Source organism: Protopterus annectens, chromosome 4.part1 (genome assembly GCF_019279795.1).
Source record: "Protopterus annectens isolate FY-2018-M chromosome 4.part1, PAN1.0, whole genome shotgun sequence".
NCBI lineage: Eukaryota > Metazoa > Chordata > Ceratodontiformes > Protopteridae > Protopterus > Protopterus annectens.
The window spans coordinates 415,205,588-415,226,993 of NC_056734.1; the positions used below are offsets into that span (position 1 = coordinate 415,205,588).

Here is a 21,406-nt window from a genome sequence, read left to right on the forward strand (position 1 = left end):
ACTGTTTATCACAGAAGCATGTTCATTTTATTGGAAATATTGAAACTCATCCATTAACTCTGTTTGACTATGGTCCTTCGAGAATTAGTATACAGATGCAGGGAAATAAAGAAAAGGTGAGACACTAGCACTTTCCTGCAAAACTTAAATGTAGAAAATTTAAGGACTGGGTAACAATTACAATTTGATAACTGTTAAATAAGAAAGAAACTGATCCTGAAGGGGTAGATAGCACATAGGACAAGTTGAAAATTATTCTCCGAAATATAGTAAAATGAGAGAGGGAAGTACAGAAAAGGAAATATTTAGAACAGTTTGCAAAAGTTACATCGCTAATTAGTAAAAGGGAAATCTTTAGGAAAAGGAGGATAACAGTTGCAAAATTCTAGGTTAAATAAGTGAGCATTTATATAGTATTCACAAGTTTAAACAGCTATTATTTATTGTTAAGCAGGTACTTTTGAGAATAATTCCAGGGTGAATAAGTTGCTAATGCAACAACCAAGACAGCACAAAGGAGAGAGAGCAGTAGTAAAACAGTGGGAACCCTATGATGAGTAACTAGAGCTCTTATTCGTAGTGTTTGTTGCAGTACTGATTCTTGGGTCTTCCTGACAAGCAGAAGCCGGCAACCAGCTTGATTTCCAGTGTCTTTTATATCATCCCTACCTGATGGGACTGAGGAGACCGTGTAATTAAAAGAATAACTAAAGCTCCCAAGGAGTTAATGTAAATACTTTGGAAAGTCTATGAACATTTATATAAGGCTGAGGAATAGGGAAGTCAGGGTAAGGTGCAGTTGGAAATATTTGTGGAAGGTTTAGCTTTGGCAGTATTAGCGGTAGAAGAGGCTCAGTTGTTGATAGCCAGGATAGATAAAGATGAAAAAAACATATCAACTCTACATATGTTATAATGTGTGTACATTTACGCCCCATCCCCCAACAGTCCATGATTACAGCATATTAACTTAAAATGCTTTTGTCCAGCCTTTCTTGTCTTTTTTACATTGTAATGCCCACATTACCTAAACTAAAAAAGTACTTGTTTACTATAGTATTCAATGAATATTCATTTTCCACAAACGCTCATCTGTTTCCAATTTGTACAGTTTTGTCAGGCTCAACTCTTTCTGCTGGCATGATTACCTCTTTACTACTACAGGTGTTTTCTGCTTTCTCATGGCCAGGTTTGGAGCATACACTCAATATGCCCTTTCAGTTAACAAATATTGCCGTGGAATACCAATCCAGTTGTTTGTTTGTGCTTCATAAAATGAATACAGTCTGTTCATTTCAGTTTCTGTGGTGCATCAGAAAATCTCAGGATGTTCATCATGTTTCACTGTTGCAGTCATTACTCTTGGGTTATCCTGCTGGCAGGCTACCCGCAGTCGGCCTGAATTCCAAAGTCTTGGTCCGGCGTCGGTTGCTATCGCCTCTTCCATGATGTCAGTGCGCCAGGGGTATAAAAGATGCAGTTGACACCATTTTCTTCAGTCTTTCTTGCCGCACGGTGCCCGAAGCAGAAGCAGTTTGCAAGTGCCAGTCGGCCGACTCCTGAGATTTTCGTGTTCGAATTTCAGATCCGAAGTCTTCATTTAAAGCTAAGTACCCTGTTGGGGAAACTTTTTTCTTACTCCAGACTGATGTCAAAAAAAGTTAATTGTATTTCTTGTGGGAAGCAAATACCTCATAAGGACTTCCATTCGTATTGTATTCCTTGCCTAGGCCCTGATCACGACGTAGCTAATTGCAGATTTTGTGCTAGATTTAACCAACGCACTATTAAGCATCAGTATGATTTTGCATTTCATTACTTTGGCCGAAGATTTAATTACACAATGTCGTCGGATAGCCATCCAACTACCGTAATTCACAAGAAACACAAGGAAAAGGATAGGCATCCGAGGTCCAAAACTGACGACGAGGCTTCTTTTAAGCCAGTCGCCGGTTCTCAGTGAGGCACTTTCGCAGCCCCTGACACCCGCTACCTCAGAGCCGCGGGCCACTTCCGACTCCCACGTGGGGTAGACTGGGCCTCTGGAAACTCAAGGTATTGGACACTTGTAAAATATTCCCTCAGATGGGTCCAGAGCCGCTGAGCAGGCATCGGCTTCTGAGGGTGTTTTCAGGCCTACACAGTTATATATAAAACCAACTACAGCTTCAAAGGCAAAGTCTAAAGCACCACTAAAGACAAAGAAACAAGTGCAGCAAGCCCATGGACAGGCCTCCATGCCTAAAAAACAGATGCTCAAAATGTCCGAAGACCTAATTACTTTGATCAGGGGTTCCCATCCCCTTCCTGAGAAGAGGCCTAGGCAAGAGACAGAATATGAATCTTCAGATCAGGTTTCCATTTCCTCTAACTCCTCTTCTGAACAAGAATACTCTCTCCCTCCGTATGAGGAATCCAATGCTGAATAATCTATCCCTTCAGCCTCCCCTCCTGAGGATTATTCTTTTGGGGAAACCCTGCATACCATGAAGGGAGCACTTCCACTGGGAGAGCCAAGACTACTCAGAATGTAAGAAAAGGCTCAGAGACTTTCTTTTACTACCTCAGCACAGACCTCTTGCTATCCCTCCTGTTTTAGACATTGTAGATGATGTATTTTCAGAGTCCGGCCAGTCCCCTGACTCTTTACCCCCTGCACCTGTTAAGCCCAACAGATACTACAGGGTTCCAGATTCACATACACTTCTTTATAAAGACCCTGCTGCTGACCCAGAAACTATTTCCCAGGGTCCCAAAGGGGTCAAGGCTTCCACTGCAAAAAACCCTATCCCCTCTGATAGGGATTCAAGGGCACTGGACAGATGGGGGAAAAAGGTTTACACTTCTGCTACCTTGGCTGTGAGGGCTTTCAATTGTCAATTTCATATGCTTAAATATCAGGAATACTTATTGTCAATGCTTAAACAGAAAATGTTAAATTCTGAATGTGCAGAAAACAAGGAAATGCAGGATTTATTGCATGTAACTGAACAAGTGGGAAAGCATACTTTGCAATGTGGTTTTGATTCTCTGGAGGCCTCTTGCAGGGCCCCTATTACGGGTTCTGTCATTAGGCGACATGCTTGGTTAAAGGAACAGAATCTGCCTGATCATGTTAAAGCAAAATTATTAGGTGCTCCATTACAGCATGATACTTTGTTTGGTGTTAAAGCAGAAGAGGTGTTGAAGAAAATGGAGGACAAAGCGAAATCTATGCAGACAGTTAAGGATTTGTTACAGGTGCAGCCACCCAGATTTAGCAGGAACTGGCCTACTAAGAATGGGTCCTTTCCATTGTCAGACAGGCCGCAAAGAGGCAGATACAGATGTCCCAGAGGCATATCCCAGCCCCAAGGCTCATACAGGCCTAAACAATGAGGTGCTTCTATCTCCAAAAGCGGAGCAGACAAATCACAGCCATACAGGAAACAGTCCCAATGACTTTCCTCTGCCAGAACCAAGCACTTATCTTTTGGCAGCCCCCTTAGGGGGGAAAACTAGCACTTTTTTCACAAAATTGGCACATGATCACCCAGGACAAATGGGTCTTGAACATAGTGTCTCAGGGCTACAGGTTCCACTTTCACACCCTGCCAAGGGAAAAGGTATGCCAGACCTGCCACACAATCAATGGGCAGAGGCACAAAAGCAAGTTTCATCCCTCATGGACATGAGGCCCTTTCAGCGAGTACCACAGCAGGAGCAGGGACAAGGATTTTACTCGAGACTTTTCTTGGTACCCAGAAAGGACAAAGCCTGGAGACCAATACTGGACCTGTTTATTTTAAAACACATTTCTGGACATTCCAAAACTCAAAATATTGACTCTGCAGCAGCTACTGCCCATGCTGGGCAAGAAGGCTTGGCTTGTAACTTTGGACCTAAAAGAGGTATACCTGCATGTCCCAATCAGACAATCTTGCAGAAGATACCTCAGATTCATAGCTGGCTCAATGCACTACCAATTCTCTGCACTGCCCTTTGGCTTATCTACTGCGCCCAGGGTCTTCACAAAATGCCTGGCACCAGTAATTGCATTTTGCAGACAGTGGAATTCAAATATATCCTTACTTGGACGACTGCCTTATTCAAGCAGAGAACAGGGACATTCTACTAAAGCATCTGGCGTTTGTAAAAAGATTACTAATTTGCCTATGGTACACAGTAAACGAAAATAAATCAAAGCTAGTACCCTCTCAAGAGATAATATTCCTGGGTGCAAGCTTAAATACAACTGCCCAGATGGCTTATCTCACTCCAGACAAACAAAGGCAACTGACTTCTTACTTCAAAATGTTGGCAACAAAGACCCAGTTATCTGCAAGAAAAATTCTGCAGGCTTTGGGCTTCATGGCATCCTGCATTTTGCTAATTCCATATGCCAGACTGCATATGAGGAAACTGCAGTGGTATCTAAAAAGTGTTTGGACTCAACATTGCCACAGCCTGGAAACATTAATTACCCTCATTCCCTGCCTGCAACAGGAGTTTCGATGCTGGGCACAGGCCTGTCACCACAACAAGGGACAGCCATTCACTTTACCCACAGCCAGGCAAACATCAGATTATGCCTGGGGAGCCCACATGGCAGGAAAATGTATTCAGGGCACATGGCCCGCAAGCCAGATGCATCTTCATATCGATCAAAAAGAGATGCTAGCTGTTCAGAATGCCCTGACAGCTTTCAGGGATCTACTTCATCCAGGATAACTACTGATAAAGGCGGACAATACTACAGTCATGTGGTACATAAACAAGCAGGGAGGCACACATTCCTACCCCCTCTGCAGACAAGCCATGACTTTGTGGGGCACAGCATTGACTTATCAAGTTCACCTGCAAGTACAATTCCTGCCAGGAAAAATAAATACTCTGGCAGACGAACTAAGCAGAAACCTCATGGATCCCCACGACTGGAAACTGGATCCACAAGTCTTCAGCATGATAACAAGGAAATGGGGATGCCCAGACATAGATCTATTTGCCTCCCCTCACAACTGCCAACTACAGAGTTTCTGCACAAGGACTTATTACAAGCAAGCATGGAAAGTGGATGCCTTATCCTTCAGCTGGAAAAACAGTATATGCCTTTCCTCTACTGCCTCTCCTCCCCAAGGTACTCCTAAAGGTCAGACAAGAGAAGCCAAAAATGATACTGATTGCCCCAGACTGGCCATGCCAGCACTGGTACCCAATCCTAAAGAACTTGTCTAAAGGTCCAGCCTGGACATTGCCTCAAATTTCTCACTTACTAACCCAACAAAACAATCAGATTCTGCACAGCCAACTCAGGACCTTAAATCTGGCAGCATGGCGGATAATGTAGCCATTCAGAGCACTCCTCTCTCCAAAGCTGTGATGGATATTATTTTGGAGGCCAGGGGAACCAGTACCAGAAAATGTTATGCAGTAAAATGGAAGAGATTCTGTGCTTGGAACCAGGCACAAGGAATTGACACGTTTGAGCCAAATATTCCTCAGATTTTACAATACGTAACTGAGATGCTGGACAAAGGCCTATCCTTTTCATCAATTAAGATTCATGCTTCTGCCATTTCAGCCCATTACAATACGGAACCACCTATCTTTTCTCATCCTTTAATAAGGCAGTACCTCAGAGGGGCCAAAAACATAAGACCTCCAAGGAGAGCACCAATACCTGCATGGGACCTCAATTATGTCTTGGAAAAACTCACACTGCCTCCTTTTGAGCCAGCCTCAACAGCTGATATAAAATTGTTATCATGGAAAACATCTCTGCTCCTAGCAATAACCTCTGCAAGACGAGTCTTGGAGTTACAGGCACTCATGGCTGTGGAACGTTTTATCATTTTCCATCCAGACAGGGTTTATCTGAGGATGAACCCAACATTTATGCCTAAGGTGGTGTCCAGTGTGCCCCTTAACCAAACCATTCACTTGCCTACCTTTTATCCAAACCCACAGAACAAGGATGACAGATGTCTGCATTCTTTGGATGTACACAGACAGCTATGCTTCTACTTGGACAGAACTAATGCTTTCAGAAAGTCTGAGCAACTTTTAGTGGCATATGTTGCAGGATCACAAGGAAAGGCTATCTCAAAACAGACTATTTCAAAATGGATAGGCCATTGCATTCATTTCTGCTACTCACAGCAGGGCAAATCAGTGCCTAAGGGCATTAGGCCACATTCAACCAGAGCAGCAGCCACTTCAGCAGCCTTCCTCAGAGGAGTACCAACCAAAGACATCTTAGAGGCTGCAACTTGGAGTTCAGTGTACACTTTTACAAAGCACTACCACTTACCTCTCTACTCTAAATCCAGAGCAGGCTTTGCCACTGCAGTTCTGTAGGGTCTCATAGCCTCTCCTAATCCTATTTAGCCCAGCCACACATCCTCAGCTTTGGGATTCAACCCAAGAGTAATGACTGCAACAGTGAAACACGATGAACATAGTACAGTTGTGTACCTGCCGTAAATGTAGATATTCGAGTGTATTCACTGTTGCAGTCCAGGTTACCCTTCCACCATCCCACTTTCTTTTGCTGGGTCTTATCTGTACTTCCCTATTCTATACAACCTGTGTGGTGTATTTGCTTGTAGATGAAGGAAATGTTTACTTTAGTGCATGCATGTTTATTGGTATAATTTGGCCTACCCTTTTGGGGGCACCTGACATCTGGGGCAAGAAAAACTGAAGAAAATGGCGTTGGCTGCATCTTTTATACCCCTGGCACACTGACGGGGAAGAGGCGACAGCAACCGACGCCGGACCAAGACTTTGGAATTCAGGCCGACTGCGGGTAGCCTGCCAGCAGGATAACCAAAGAGTAATGACTGCAACAGTGAATACACTCGAACGTCTACATTTATGGTAGGTACACAACTCTACTTTTTCTGTGCTTGCTCTGTCCTCTATCTCTGCTATTTTTTGAAACAGTTCAGTTTGAGACGCATCATACTGAGCCAGCCTTTTCTTCATTTTGACCTCCGATTTTTGCAGTTTTATCAGTTCATTTGAATAGCTGCTTAAAGTTTTTTTTCTTTTTTCCCCAGAGTTTTGTTTGAGTTGATATACTCCTTCAGTGTTTCATTTATTTTTATCAGCTCTGAATACATTTCATTTATTTTTACTCTGTTACTGGAAGTCATCACTTGTACCAAAGCTGAAGCTTAAACTGCTTTAATTCTGTTGATGTTGTAGGATTCTTCCCAGTCAGTGTTTTCTCTTTACCTTTTGTAGTTGATTTTCTTTCATATTCACTAAGTTTTTTCTTTGCCAGAATCTGGGCACTGTGCTTACGAACCAGTAGCTGAATTCTACTAAAGCTGGCAGAATTACTAGCCCGTGTCTCTCTTTCTTTTTTCATACCAGGAGACCTGAAGTCCCCCCACTTACATTAGTATAAAATATTCTTTAAGAATAAATTTAATAATGCTTATTGTCAAACTAATGCAAGTAAGAGGTAAAGATCCACTTTTTGTATGTCTGTTAATGGTAATGCAGCAGTGTAAAATGAAGAATGCTGTAAACCATTTTACCCATGCTGGTTCCTGAACTTGAACCACTGGAAAGTGTTTGTGTGTCTGTGTGTGTGTCTGTATGTGTAGGTCGGTCTCCAAGCTGGTTTTGAGAGTTGGGAACTTTAGATTGTGTTTATGAGTGGCAATTTTAATACACTGGGGTATGTATAGTCATGCAATGTAATCTTTGCTGGTGTTGATGCTGCTTTGTGGAGAAAACTGTTTGGGAAGAACCATTAAACTTGACAGAGCTTTTGGTGCTGTGTGTATTTGTTATTTAATAAGCTGTCGTTTTACACACTCCGGATTAATCTTTGATACAGCCATCCTATTGATTTAATGTACAGTCTTACAGTATTTCTGAAATAAATTACTTGAAACTTGTATATTTGCTTATATCTGCTCATGAAAGGTAGAAGAACAAAGAATTGCAAGAAAGAGGAATAACACATTTGAAATAAATACTGAAGTTAATGTAATATTTTCTTTTTTTTTTTTTTACTCTTTACTCTGCGTGCTTCTGTCCAGGGATGTCCTCCAAGGAAATCTATGGTAATTCCTGCTGTTGATCTTTAATATTTAGCATGTTCATTTACCTTTCTTAAAACCTAGTGTGCCTAATACTTTAAGGGCATGTAGCCTAATATCCCTGCATGTGAATATTTTTTTTTGTATCGTGTTCATGTAGTTGTATAAAAAGCATTAGTCTGCACTTTATTTACCATCTTTTTAACTTGCTTTGCAGATGAATCCTTTGTCAGACCAGTGACATTCTGGATCGTGGGAGATTTTGATAAACCGTCTGGAAGGCAACTGTTGTATAATGCTGTCAAGCATCTTGTAAGTCTACATGTGGCAGCATTTACCATTGTGTTTTCTGAGAGTGTGTTTCATATGCATGCTTCAGTATTCTGGCTGGATTGTGCACTTCATATAAGCAACAGCTCTGCAGCAGGTGTATGCTGCTGGTAGAAGGTAGACATTCAGGACATTGCAAGGAAATCTTACTGGTAATCCACAAAATGAACTGTAAACCACGAAGCACAAAATATGGAGTCACGATTCACAATGAAAATTGTTACAGTATTCACTCACTAATAAAATACTAGTAAAACCATAAAGTAAGCACTTTTGTTTTCTACATAAAGACTTCTTTAGATAAAATCAGATTTGAAAATGAAATCAATATGTACACCAATCAGAAGATTGGAAAAAGTCACGCTTGTGCCAAGCCCCCTAGAGCGCGTATGATGTCATGCTTCCTTTTAAACAACTTAAGTTGGATTTAAAGAACCAAGTAAATGAGAAACTAATATGTACATCAGTAATAGTTTGTTTAAACCGGTACTTCTTATGCCACATAGTACAATGCATTGGCTGGCTGTGTATTACACATATTACCTTTCCAAGGATTTCAGTTTCACAATGCATCTAATGGATATTTGATCATTCAAACCAGGTCATTTCATGGCATTGAGGTTTAATTGCCAGTGCAGTTCGAGTTTTTCCAAATTGAGTTTCCACGGTCCCCCTCTCACCGATGGAACAAGTTGTTACTAGACAAAAAATTAAAAAAACATGGCCAAGAAACTCCATAATATGTTTGGACAAAGAATTAAGTATCCTTTATAATTCTGATATTGTAAATATGTTCATGAATTCTGTCACATAGACACCTTTCTGTCTTGCCAAAATAAAACCCTTTGTAGTGTTGGCATTGGGCACAATAAATGACTTTAGTGGTTGTTATAGTTGAAGTAATTCTTGAAGTTGGACACCACGTATGATGAATGTGTCACCAAACAGAATGTACTTCCAATAAGGGCAGCGTCCACATTATGCCATGCTACAATGTTTTGATTGTTGAACTAATTTTTTCTCAAGTAAAATTTTAAGGATTTGCCCCTTCTTATAAACAATACATGGGGCTGAACACCTACATGTTCTCTGATCTGCTTATTATTCGTCAAAATATTCCAATTTTTGTTGAGTATGCTACTGATATGGTGACAGTCTTATCATTATGAAACCTATTAGTATTATCTATTGATGTGGCAGTGTCGATGACTGGCACACTAGTTGGTGCTTGCTCTGCTGTCCCGAGAATGTGTACAAAATACTTCCTTTCACATTTGTTCACAACCTTTTATCATAATTTAATTAATGAAAGCAAGTAGATACCCATGTTTGGAAAATGTCTTTTAATAAATTGCATTCGTCCCAGAAACTTTCCTTGTCCATAATCATTTGAGCAGCTTGGATGAATTGTCTTTTCACAACTGCAGGCTTCTGTGCTCGGGAATGTGCACTTGTATAATGGAGAACATTATTAGAATAAGTTTCTTTCTGGTAAATCCTGGAAATAAATCTTTTATTGATGTTGTCCTTTGTGAGCGAGACATCAAGTTGTGCAGTATGGGTATCGTACTTTGTGGGTGAATTGCAGAAATTCTGCTGTATTGTTAATAAACCCCATGAACTAGGGAATGATGTCAACATCTTCATCCCACAAAATAAAAATATTGTCCAGTTACCTGGTATAAAATTTGCAGGAATGGTAAAAGTTGGACCTAAAAAGGAATACTTTCTCCCACTGTATCATAACTATGTTGGCAAAGAGATCCCCGCATGCTGAACCAATACTTAATCCTTTTTTCTGTAGAAAACTCTCACTTTCAAACAAGATAAAATTGTTTTTCAAAACTAGTTCCATAAGATTTTTATACACCTTTATGGTATCTTGCTGGTGTCCTTTATCTACTAAGAACTCACAGAACCACTCTCGACCAACATTGTGTTACACATCAGTGTAAGGGTTGTGATTAATTTTATCCAGAAAATCCCATGAATCACTACAAATATGTGGTTCACTCATGGCAAAATCCTTGATCTTGACATCCAAGAATTTTGCTAGGGGGTAAGGGATAGATCCTCTGGTGTCTACAATTGGACGGAATGGTGGTTGTTCAATACTCTTGTAGAGTTTAGGATCTCCAAAAATGGTTGGTGTAATCGGTTTACTTACATTTAGATAATTATATTCATTGATTGAAATTGGCTTGTCGATAAATAAATCCATGATATAAGATCTAATTCTCTTATACACAATATTGAGTTCATTGTTTGATGACTTTGTAAGTATCTGTATCAAGGGCTTCCTTCATTTTATTAGAGTAATTGATTGTATGCAACAATGAAGCCATCCACTTTGTCAGGTTTCATGATCCTGATCTCATGATTGTTTTATAAAGTACAAATAAAATCTCTTTCTACTTTTGTTATGTTATATTCATTAGCGTGTTTTTAGATTTAAATCCTTGATGTTCATCGTGTTTCACTGTTGCAGTCATTACTCTTGGGTTATCCTGCTGCAGGCTACCTGCAGTCGGCCTGAATTCCAAAGTCCTTGTCCGGCGTCGGTTGCTGTCGCCTCTTCCCTGACGTCAGTGCGCCAGGGGTATAAAAGATGCAGCCAACACCATTTTCCCCAGTCTTTCTTGCCGCTCGGTGCCCGAAGCAAAAGCAGTTCGCAAGTGCTGGTCGGCCGACTCCTGAGATTTTCAAAATCTAATTTCAGATCCAAAGTCTTCATCAAAGCTAAGTACCCCATTGGGGAAACATTTTTCTTGCTCCAGAACCGATGTCAGAAAAAGTTAATAATTGTGGGAAGCAAATACCTCATAAGGACTTTCATTCTTACTGTATTCCTTGCCTAGGCCCTGATCATAACTTTCTGGATTGTCGGTTTTGTGCTAGATTTAACCAACGCACTATTAACCGTCGGTACTTTGGACGCAGGTTTAATTATCCAGAAATGTCGTCGGAAAGCCATCCGACTACTGGAGTTCACAAAAAATGCAAAGAAAAAGAAAGACAGCCAAGGCCCAAAACCGACGAGGAAGCTTCTCCTCCTCGCCGGTTCGCCAGTTCCCAGTGAGGTGCTTTCGCAGCCCCTGATGACTGCTACTTTAGAGTTGCAGGCCGCTACCGACTCCCACATGGACTCTGCCATGCCATTGGAAACTCAAGGTATTGGAGCCTCGGACGCTAACCCTTCAGATGGGTCCAGAGCCGGTGAGCAGGCACCGGCTTCTGAGGGTGTATTCAGACCCAAACATCCCCACATTAAACCAACTTCAAAGGCAAAGAAGCAAACTCAAGAGCCACGTGGACAGGCCTCCATGCCCAGAAAACAGATGCTCAAAATGGCCGAAGAATTGATTACCTTGATCAGGGGTTCCCATCCCCCTCCTGATAAGCGGCCTAGGCAAGAGACTGACTATGAATCTTCAGGTCAGGTTTCCATTTCTTCTGATTCCTCTTCTGTTCAGGAATATTCTTTTCCCCGCTATGAGGATTTTGATGCTTTAAGACTCCATACCTTCAGCTTCTCCTCCTGAGGACTATTCTTTTGGGGAAGCTTTACATAGAGGAAGCATTTCCACTGGGAAAGCCAAGATTTTTCAGAATCTAAAAAGAGGCTCAGGGATTTCCTGTTACTACCTCAGCACAAGCCACTAGCCATCCCACCTGTGTTAGACATTGTAGATGATGTATTTTTGGAGTCTAGCCTTACCCCTGACTCCTTGCCTCCAGCTCCTGTTAAGCCCGACGGATATTACAGGGTTCCCGACTCACATAAATTCCTTTTTAAAAACCCTGCTGCAGACCCAGAAACTATTTCTCAGGGTCCCAAGGGAGTTAAGGCTTCCACTGCAAAAAACCCTACCCCTTCTGACAGGGATTCTAGGGCACTGGATAGATGGGGAAAAAAGGTTTACACATCTGCTACCTTGGCTGTAAGGGCCTTAAACTGTCAGTTTCATATGCTCAAATATCAGCAACATGTCATGGCATTGCTTAAACAGAAAATGTTGTTAAACTCTGAATGTGCAGAAAACAAGGAAATGCAGGATATATTGCATGCAGCTGAACAATTTGGAAACCATACTTTGCAATGTGATTTTGATTCTTTAGAGGCCTCCTGCAGGGCCGGAGTTACAGGTTTTGTAATTAGAAGGCATGCTTGGTTAAAGGAACAAAATCTGCCTGATCATGTTCAAGTTAAATTATTAGATCCACCTTTACAGCATGATAGTTTGTTTGGTGTTAAGGCAGAAGAGGTGTTAAAGAAAATGGAGGACAAGGCTAAATCTATGCAAACGGTCAAAGATTTCTTTCAAGTTCAGCCACCTAGGTTTAGTAGACACTGGCCAACAAATAATTGGTTCTTTCCTGTGTCAGACAGACCACAAAGGGGAAGACCCAGACACCCTAGAGGTAGATCCCAGGCACAAGGTTCGTACAGGTCAAAACAATGGGGTGCTTCTACCTCCAAAAGTGGAGAAGACAAATCACAACCTTACAGGAAACAGTCCCAATGACTTCCCCCTGCCTGCACCAAGCACTTATTTCCTGGCAGCACCCTTAGGGGGAAAATTAGCACTTTTTTCTCAAAATTGGCACATTATAACCCAGGACAAGTGGGTTCTAAATATCGTGTCACAAGGCTACAAGTTCCATTTCCATACCCTGCCAAAGGCAAATGGCTGGCCAGATCTGCCAAAAAATCAATGGTCAGAGGCACAAAAACAAGTCTCATCCCTCATGGACGTGAAGGCCATTCAACAAGTGCCAGAGCAAGAGCGGGGGACAAGGATTTTACTCAAGACTGTACTTGGTACCCAGAAAGGACAAGGTCTGGAGGCCAATACTGAACCTATTGATTCTGAAAACATTCCTGGATATGCCAAAATTCAAAATGTTGACTTTGCAGCAGCTTCTGCCCATGCTGGGCAAGAACGCTTGGCTTGTAACTTTAGACCTAAAATAGGCATACCTGCATGTCCCAATCAGACACATATGCGGAAGATGCCTCAGATTCAAGGCTGGCTCAATGCATTACCAATTCTCTGCACTGCCCTTTGGCTCATCTACTCCGCCCAGGGTCTTTACAAAGTGCCTGGCATCAGTAATTGCATTCTGCAGACTAAGAGGAATACAAATATATCATTACTTGGACGACTGTCTCATTCAAGAAGAGAACAAGGACATCCTTCTACAGCATCTGGTGTTTGTGAAAAAACTTCTAACATGCCTAGGGTACACAGTCAACGAAAAGAAATCAAAACTAGTACACACTCAAGAGAATAGTATTCCTGGGTTCAAGCTTAAATACAACTGCCCAGATGGCTTACCTCACGCCAGACAAACAAAGGCAACTGACTACCTATTTCATAATGTTAGCAACAAAGGCCCAGTTACCTGCAAGAAAAATTCTGCAGGCTTTGGGCTTCATGGCATCGTGCATCCTACTCATTCCATATGCAAGACTGCATATGAGGAAACTTCAATGGTACCTGAAAAGTGTTTGGGCTCAACATTGCCACAGCCTGGAAACTATAATTACTCTCATTCCCTGCATGTAACAGGAGTTTTGATGGTGGGCAAAGGCTTGTCACCAAAACAAGGGACAGCCATTCACATTACCCCCAGCCAGGCAGACACTAACAACGGATGCATCAGATTATGCCTGGGGGGGCCCACATGGCAGGAAGATGCGTTCAGGGTACATAGACCTCAAACCAAATGCATCTACATATCAATCAAAAAGAGATGCTAGCTGTTCAAAATGCCCTGACAGCCTTCAAGGACCTACTTCATCCAGGACAACTACTGATAAAGACAGACAACACCACGGTCATGTGGTATATAAACAAGCAGGGGGCACACATTCTTACTCCCTTTGCAGACTAGCCATGATTTTGAGGGACACAGCATTGACTTACCAAGTACATCAGCAGGCACAATTCCTGCCAGGAAGGAAAAATACTCTGGCAGACAAACTAAGCAGAAACCTCATGGATCCCCACGAGTGGCAGCTGGATCCACAAGTCTTTAGCATGATAACAAGGAAATGGGGATGCCCGGACATAGATCTATTTGTCTCCCCTCACAACTACCAACTAAAGAGATTCTGCACAAGGATTTATCACAGACAAACATGGAAAGTGGACGCCCTATCCTTCAGCTGGAAAAACCTATCAGTATATGCCTTTTCCCCTCTGCCTCTCCTCCCCAAGGTACTCCTAAAGGTCAGACAGGAGAAGCCGAAGATGATACTAATTGCACCAGACTGGCCCCGCCAGCACTGGTACCCAATATTAAGGAGCTTGTCTCAATGCCCAGCTTGGACCTTACCTCAAGTACCGCATCTACTGTCCCAGCAAAACAATCCGATCCTGCACAGCCAACTCAGGACTTTAAACCTGGCAGCATGGCGGATAATGTAGTCATACAAAACACACCTCTCAGCAAAGCTGTGATGGATGTAATTTTGGAAGCCAGAAGGCCTAGTACTAGAAAATCCTATGCTGGAAAATGGAAGAGATTCTGTGCTTGGAACCAGGCACAAGCAACAGATACAGCTGTGCCAGATATTCCTGATTTTACAATACTTAACTGAGATGCTGGACAAAGGCCTATCTTTCTCATCTATTAAAATTCATGCCTCTGCCATTTCGGCTCATTACAATGCAGAGCCGCCAATCTTTTCTCATCCCTTATTAAAACAGTACCTCAGAGGAGCCAAAAATTTAAGGCCTCCAAGGAGATCACCATATGCCTGCATGGGACCTCAACTGTGTCTTGGAAAAACTCACCCTGCCTCCTTCTGAGCCAGCTGCTACTGCTGATGTAAAGTTTTTATCTGGGAAAACAGCTCTGCTCCTAGCAATAACTTCTGCAAGACGAGTTTCAGAGCTACAGGCACTCATGGCTGTGGAACCTTTTATCACTTTTTATCCAGACAGGGTCTCCCTGAGGGCAAACCCAACATTTATGCCTAAAGTGGTGTCCAGTGAGGCTCTTAACCAAACCATTCATCTGCCAACTTTTTATCCAAATCCACAGAACAAGGGGGAAAGAATTCTGCATTCCTTGGACGTACACAGACAGCTTAGATTCTACTTGGACAGAACCAAAGTTTTCAGAAAGACAAGAGCAATTACTAGTGGCATATGCTGCAGGATCACAAGGAAAGGCTATCTCAAAGCAGACTGTTTCAAAGTGGATAGGCCATTGCATTAGTTTCTGCTACTTATACCATGGCAAGTCAGTGCCTAAGGGCATTAGGCCACATTTCACCAGAGCTTCAGCCACTTCAGCAGCCTTTCTCAGGGGAGTACCAACCAAGGACATTTTAGAGGCAGCTACTTGGAGTTCAGTGCACACCTTTACAAAGCACTATCATCTGCCACTCTACTCTAAATCCAGGGCAGGCTTTGCCATTGCAGTTCTGCAGGGTCTCATAGCTGCTCCTAATGCTGTTTAGCTCCAGCCTCCCAACCATAGCTTTGGGAATCTACCCAAATGTAATGACTGCAACAGTGAAACACGAAGAACATTGTACAGTTGTGTACACTTAGCATAAATGTAGATGTTCGAGTGTATTCACTGTTGCAGTCCAGGTTACCCACCCACCATCCCCCCTTTTCTTCTGATGAAACCTATCTTTCCTTCTCTGATTTATACAACCTATGTGATGTATTTGCTTGTGGATGAAGGTAAAGTTTATATTGCTGCATGTAACTTTATATATACATATAAATTTTGGCTACCCTTTTAGGGGGCACCTGACATCTGGGGCAAGACAAACTAAAGAAAATGGTGTCGGCTGCTTCTTTTATACCCCTGATGACCTGACGTCAGGGAAGGAGGCGACGACAGCCGACGCAGGACCCAAGACTTTGGAATTCAGGCCGACTGAGGGCAACCTGCCAGCAGGATTACCCAAATGTAATGACTGCAACAGTGAATACACTCGAACATCTACATTTATGGTAAGTGTACACAACTGTACTTTGTTCAAAATCAGTGTCATGGGTGATATTATGATTGAGTTGTTTTGGCACACACACAACTTTTTCCAATCTTCTAATTGGTGTATGTATTGATATTTTCAAATATGATTTTATCTGACAAAGTCTTTATGTGGAAAGAAGAAAGCACTTAGTGTTTTAGAAGTATGTGAATGTTAAAACAATTTTTATTCTGAATCGTGACTCTAGGTGCGCTGTATCCATATTTTGTGCTTCATGGATCACAAGAAATCCTGCCTTGCAGTCACTTACGCATGCTGCCCTTTGATCACATTGTTTTATGGTTTTAACTTTTTTGGTCTCAGATTTTCTATTTTTAGACGTACAAGATCTTCATCTAGGGAATTTCCTGTTCCAAATTACACAAAAAGATGTATTGCTTTAGCAAAAGGGCTTTATAAGATCATTCACACTAATATGCACATGCCACTGACAGAATCGCATATGGCATGTGTGCATTTATGGTGCTACTCCAATCTCATTTCTTTTTTGTCTTTAACTTTCTCGTTATGCTCTGTGATGAAGCTTTGTGACTTTTTTGTGATCTTCCAGTTGTATAAAAGCTGTTTGTCTATATCTAGAGTGCAGTCATGAACTATTTTGTCATTGTAGAACATGCAGTTGTTGGTAAATGTATTTGCACTTAGCAGATCTTGCAGTTCTAGCCAGTGTAACAGTAAATCATAACATGTAGGCTGGCTTTCTTTACTTTATAGTCCATGTGGACTGAAACTGCAAAAAACAGTAGATGTTATGTAGTCCTGTCTCGCCTACATTCTTACCCGTGGGTTCGGTGCCGAATTTCGGCTCCGACTTGGCCAAACATTTCTAGCTCGAAGTCTTCTATTGCCTGGGCTAAGCAGGTATCCCATGGTGCACTGCTCCATATCCCCAGATCTCGTTTGCTGCTCGTGTAGCTCGGACGTGGTCTCGCTCTTGGCTGTGGCTAAGTACCTTTTTCTTGTCTTGAAGAAAAATTTTGTTCATAAACAAAAAGCTATTTTCATAGCTATTGTCTTTAGTGTTGTTTAGGTTTTTGGTAGTGTGCTTGTTTTGTGGTATCCCGCTAACTGCTCCCTCGGACTAGGCCCGTTTCAGTTAGAGGACCTAGTCTTTTCGTCCTGTCTGTTCGCTAAACCATTTAAGTTAGAGGTTTGGTTTCTGTCCCTTACCTTGTGGTCATTAACCGTTTTAGTTAGAGGTTTTTTGACAGTTTGTCTCAGTGTGCGTCTCCAGTGTGTGTGTACTGATGTCCTTCAAGAATGCAACTGCAGTCATAACATATGGGTTGTCCTGCCTCAGGCAGCCCTCGGTCGGCCGAATTCCAAAGTCTGGGTCCGGCGTCAGCTGGTGTCGCCTCCTCTCCAGACGCCAACGGCTGGAGTATAAAGGCATCAGCCGACGCCATCTTCTTCAGTCTTTCTTGCCGCGCGGTGCCCGAAGCAAAAGCAGTTCGCAAGTGCCGGTCGGTCAGCTCCTGTGTTTTTTCAGTACCGAAGTCATCTAAAAGCTAAGTACCCCGTTGGGGAACATTTATTCTTGCCTCAGCCGATGTCAGAACAAATTGAGAAAGTTAATAATTGTTTGTCTTGTGGTAAACAAATACCTCATAAGGACTTCCATTCTCTCTGCCTTCCTTGCCTGGGCCCAGACCACGACGTCTCGGCCTGTGCTGCCTGTACTTGCTTTAATAAGCGCACTCTCAGGCGCCGGGCAGAATTCGCCTAGGACTTTTTCTGTGAATCTTTTGCGTATATCATGCCGTCGGATCAACTGACAAACCCAATCTGCTAAAAACCGCAAGGACCGGGACCGACACCCTCGGCCCGCGTCCTCTACCGATGCTACTCCTAAACCCTCTGCTAGTGCTCCGGTCCCTTTGGAAGTGGTAAATCCACTGCTCCAGGCCGACGACACAGCGTTAACACGACCTTCGGTCTCAGAGATCTCTCCGGTGCCGGTTGTTGATTTTCCTCTGGAAACCGAAGTTCTGGATCTACCCGACACCATTTCTGTGGACAAGGTTACGCCTGCACATGGGGCTGCTAGGCCTCCTGTATCCATGTCCATCAAGGCCTTTGCACGTGCTAAGGCCGCCAGCCAGGCCAAGGCCCATCCTAAACCTGCTGCCCAGGCCCCTTCATCTGATAAGCAGATCATGTCTCTGGCTGCAGATCTTATTTCCCTTATCAGGGGGACTCAGCCTCATCCGGACAGGGGTTCTCAGCCACCTGCAGAGAAAAGGCCTAGAACTGAGCAGGCGGACGACCTCTCTTCGGATGAAGCCTCTGGGGATTCTGAGCATTCTGATACCCAAGAAGAATCCTTCCAGGCCTACGAGGACTCTGATGCTGAGGAATCAATTCCCTCTGCCTCCCCTCCAGAGGATTTCTCTTTTGGTGAAGTCCTGCATTCCATGAGGGAACATTTTCAGTGGCAGGATCAGGAATTCTCTGACTCCAGGAAAAGGCTTTGTACCTTCCTTAAGCTTCCCCAGCACAGACCTTTGGCTATTCCACCTGTTATGGATGTTTTGGATGATGTTTTCTCTGACTCTAGTGCTAACCCTGATTCTCTTCCTCCTGCCCCTGTCAAGCCGGACAGATATTATAGGGTCCCTGACACTCACAAGCACCTTTTTAAGGCCCACTCTGTGGATCTAGAAACTATTTCACAGGGCCCCAAGGGAGTGGCTACCTCCTCTGCCAAAAACCCTCTGCCAGCGGACAGAGAAGCAAGGTCCCTGGAGAGGTGGGGTAAAAAAGTATATACCTCTACTACCCTAGCCATGAGGTCACTTATCTGCCTTTTTCACATGTTTCAGTACCAAGATTTTCTCCTGGATGATTTACAGAAAAAGTTAGCCTCTCCTGAGCCTATTGATAAAAGGCATTGCAGGATCATATACATAACACTCAGCAGGTTAATAACCATTTTCTTCAGTGTGGTTATGATGCACTGGAAGCTTCATGTAGGGCAGCTATGACTGGGGCTGTGATCGTGAGACATGCTTGGTTAAAGGATCAGTCTTTGCCTGACCATGTTAAAGTAAAGTTACTTGATGCACCTCTGGAAAACAGAAGCTGTTTGGTGCTAATGCACAAGATGTACTGAAATCCATAGAGGAAAAAGCAAAGTCAGTACAGACAGTCAAGGATTTCCTTCAGGTTCAGCCACCCAGATTCAGCAGAAACTGGCCCTCAAAGAATTGCTCCTTCCCGCTCTGACAAGTTTCAAAGGGGAAAAAGCAGGCGTGCCGAGGTAGAGGGCAATACCGAGGATCTTACAGGCCGCCAATGGCAACCTCCAAATCAAAGAAGTGGCGCAGACAGTTCAGCTGCACCACAAGGACAATCACAATGACTTGACTTTGCATCGCCTACAAAGGTTCAAAGAGAAGTACCTTTGGGCGGAAAATTATCCTTATTCTCTCAAAACTGGCATATCTTAACCAAGGACAACTGGATTTTGGATTTGATAGACAAGGTTACAGATTCCACTTCCACACATTACCAATAAGACAAGGCATGCCAAACCTGCCACATCATCAAAGGGCAGAGGCGCTCACTCAAGTTTCCAAGCTGTTAAGTATAAAAGCAATAGAAAGGGTTCCTCCTCAGGAGCAAGGCCAGGGATTTTATTCAAGACTGTTCCTTGTTCCAAGAAAAGAAAACAAATGGAGGCCCATACTGGACTTGTCAACTCTAAACACTTTTCTTATGGTGCCAAAGTTCAAAATGCTGACGTTGCAGCACCTCCTTCCCATGCTGGGCAAGGTGTCTTGGCTGGTCACTCTGGACCTCAAGGAGGCATACCTGCATGTCCCAGTCAGACAAAGCTGCAGAAGATACCTCAGATTTCTTGCAGGGACAGAGCATTATCAATTCTCAGCATTGCCGTTTGGCTTATCTACTGCGCCCAGAGTGTTCACGAAATGCTTGGCATCAGTAGTGGCACACTGCAGACTGCAGGGGATTCAAATATACCCCTACCTGGATGACTGCCTCATACAAGCAGACAACAAACAAACCTTAAAAGAAAATTTGGACTATGTCATGCATCTACTGCAGGCCTTAGGATACACAGTCAACATTCAGAAGTCAAAACTACTGCCATCCCAACAGATTATCTTCCTAGGAGCCAAACTGGACACAGAAAACCAAATGGCCTACCTCACAGAGGAAAAGCAGCAGCATTTACCAGAGTACTTCAAAGGCCTAGCAAAACTCTCCCAGCTGACTGCAAGGAAAATCCTGCAGGCCCTGGGGTTCATGGCATCTTGCATCCTTCTGATACCTTTGGCAAGACTTCATATGAGAAAGCTGCAATGGTACTTAAAAAAACTTATGGTCTCAACACAGCCAAAGCCTAGAGGACATAATCCCACTTATTCCATGTCTGCAAAAGGAATTCTTATGGTGGGCTCAAGCCAGCCAGCAAAACAAAGGCATGTCTTTCAACAGACCTCAAGCCGGCCAAATGATTAAAACAGACGCCTCAGACCATGGATGGGGGGCGCACATGGAGGGCAGATGCATTCAAGGTCTTTGGACGCCAAAGGAAAGGCATCTGCACATAAACCAATAGGAGATGTTGGCAGTGATACATGCAATCGAAACTTTTGAAAAATCACTACAACAAGGGCATTTGCTAATAAGGACAGACAACACCACTGTCATGTGGTACATAAACAAGCAGGGAGGCACTCATTCTTATCCCCTCTGCAGACTAACAATGCTTCTCTGGGAAAAATCTCTGAGTCTGAAGATACATTTACAATCCCAGTTTGTACCAGGCAAGGGCAATGTACTGGCGGACCAGCTGAGCAGAAATTTTATGGATCCACACGAATGGATGCTGCACCCTCACATTTTCTCTCAACTGACGAAGACATGGGGAAGACCGGACGTAGATCTTTTTGCTTCCCACTTAAATCATCACCTGGAAAAGTTCTGCACAAGGACTCCCCATCCTTTAGCCTGGAAAACGGATGCTCTCTCCTTCAGCTGGAATTCTCTA

At 43.1% G+C, this 21,406-nt stretch overlaps 1 protein-coding gene across 1 annotated transcript in view; it reads left to right on the forward strand.

Moving 5' to 3' along the window:
* Nucleotides 1–21,406, forward strand: part of UGGT1 (UDP-glucose glycoprotein glucosyltransferase 1) — a gene marked incomplete in the record, with an annotated part of 2,149,769 nt that overhangs the window by 1,014,627 nt on the left and 1,113,736 nt on the right. The window contains 1 exon segment of the mRNA XM_044070228.1: nucleotides 8,254–8,348. Within this exon segment, the coding sequence (XP_043926163.1) occupies nucleotides 8,254–8,348 (95 nt within the window).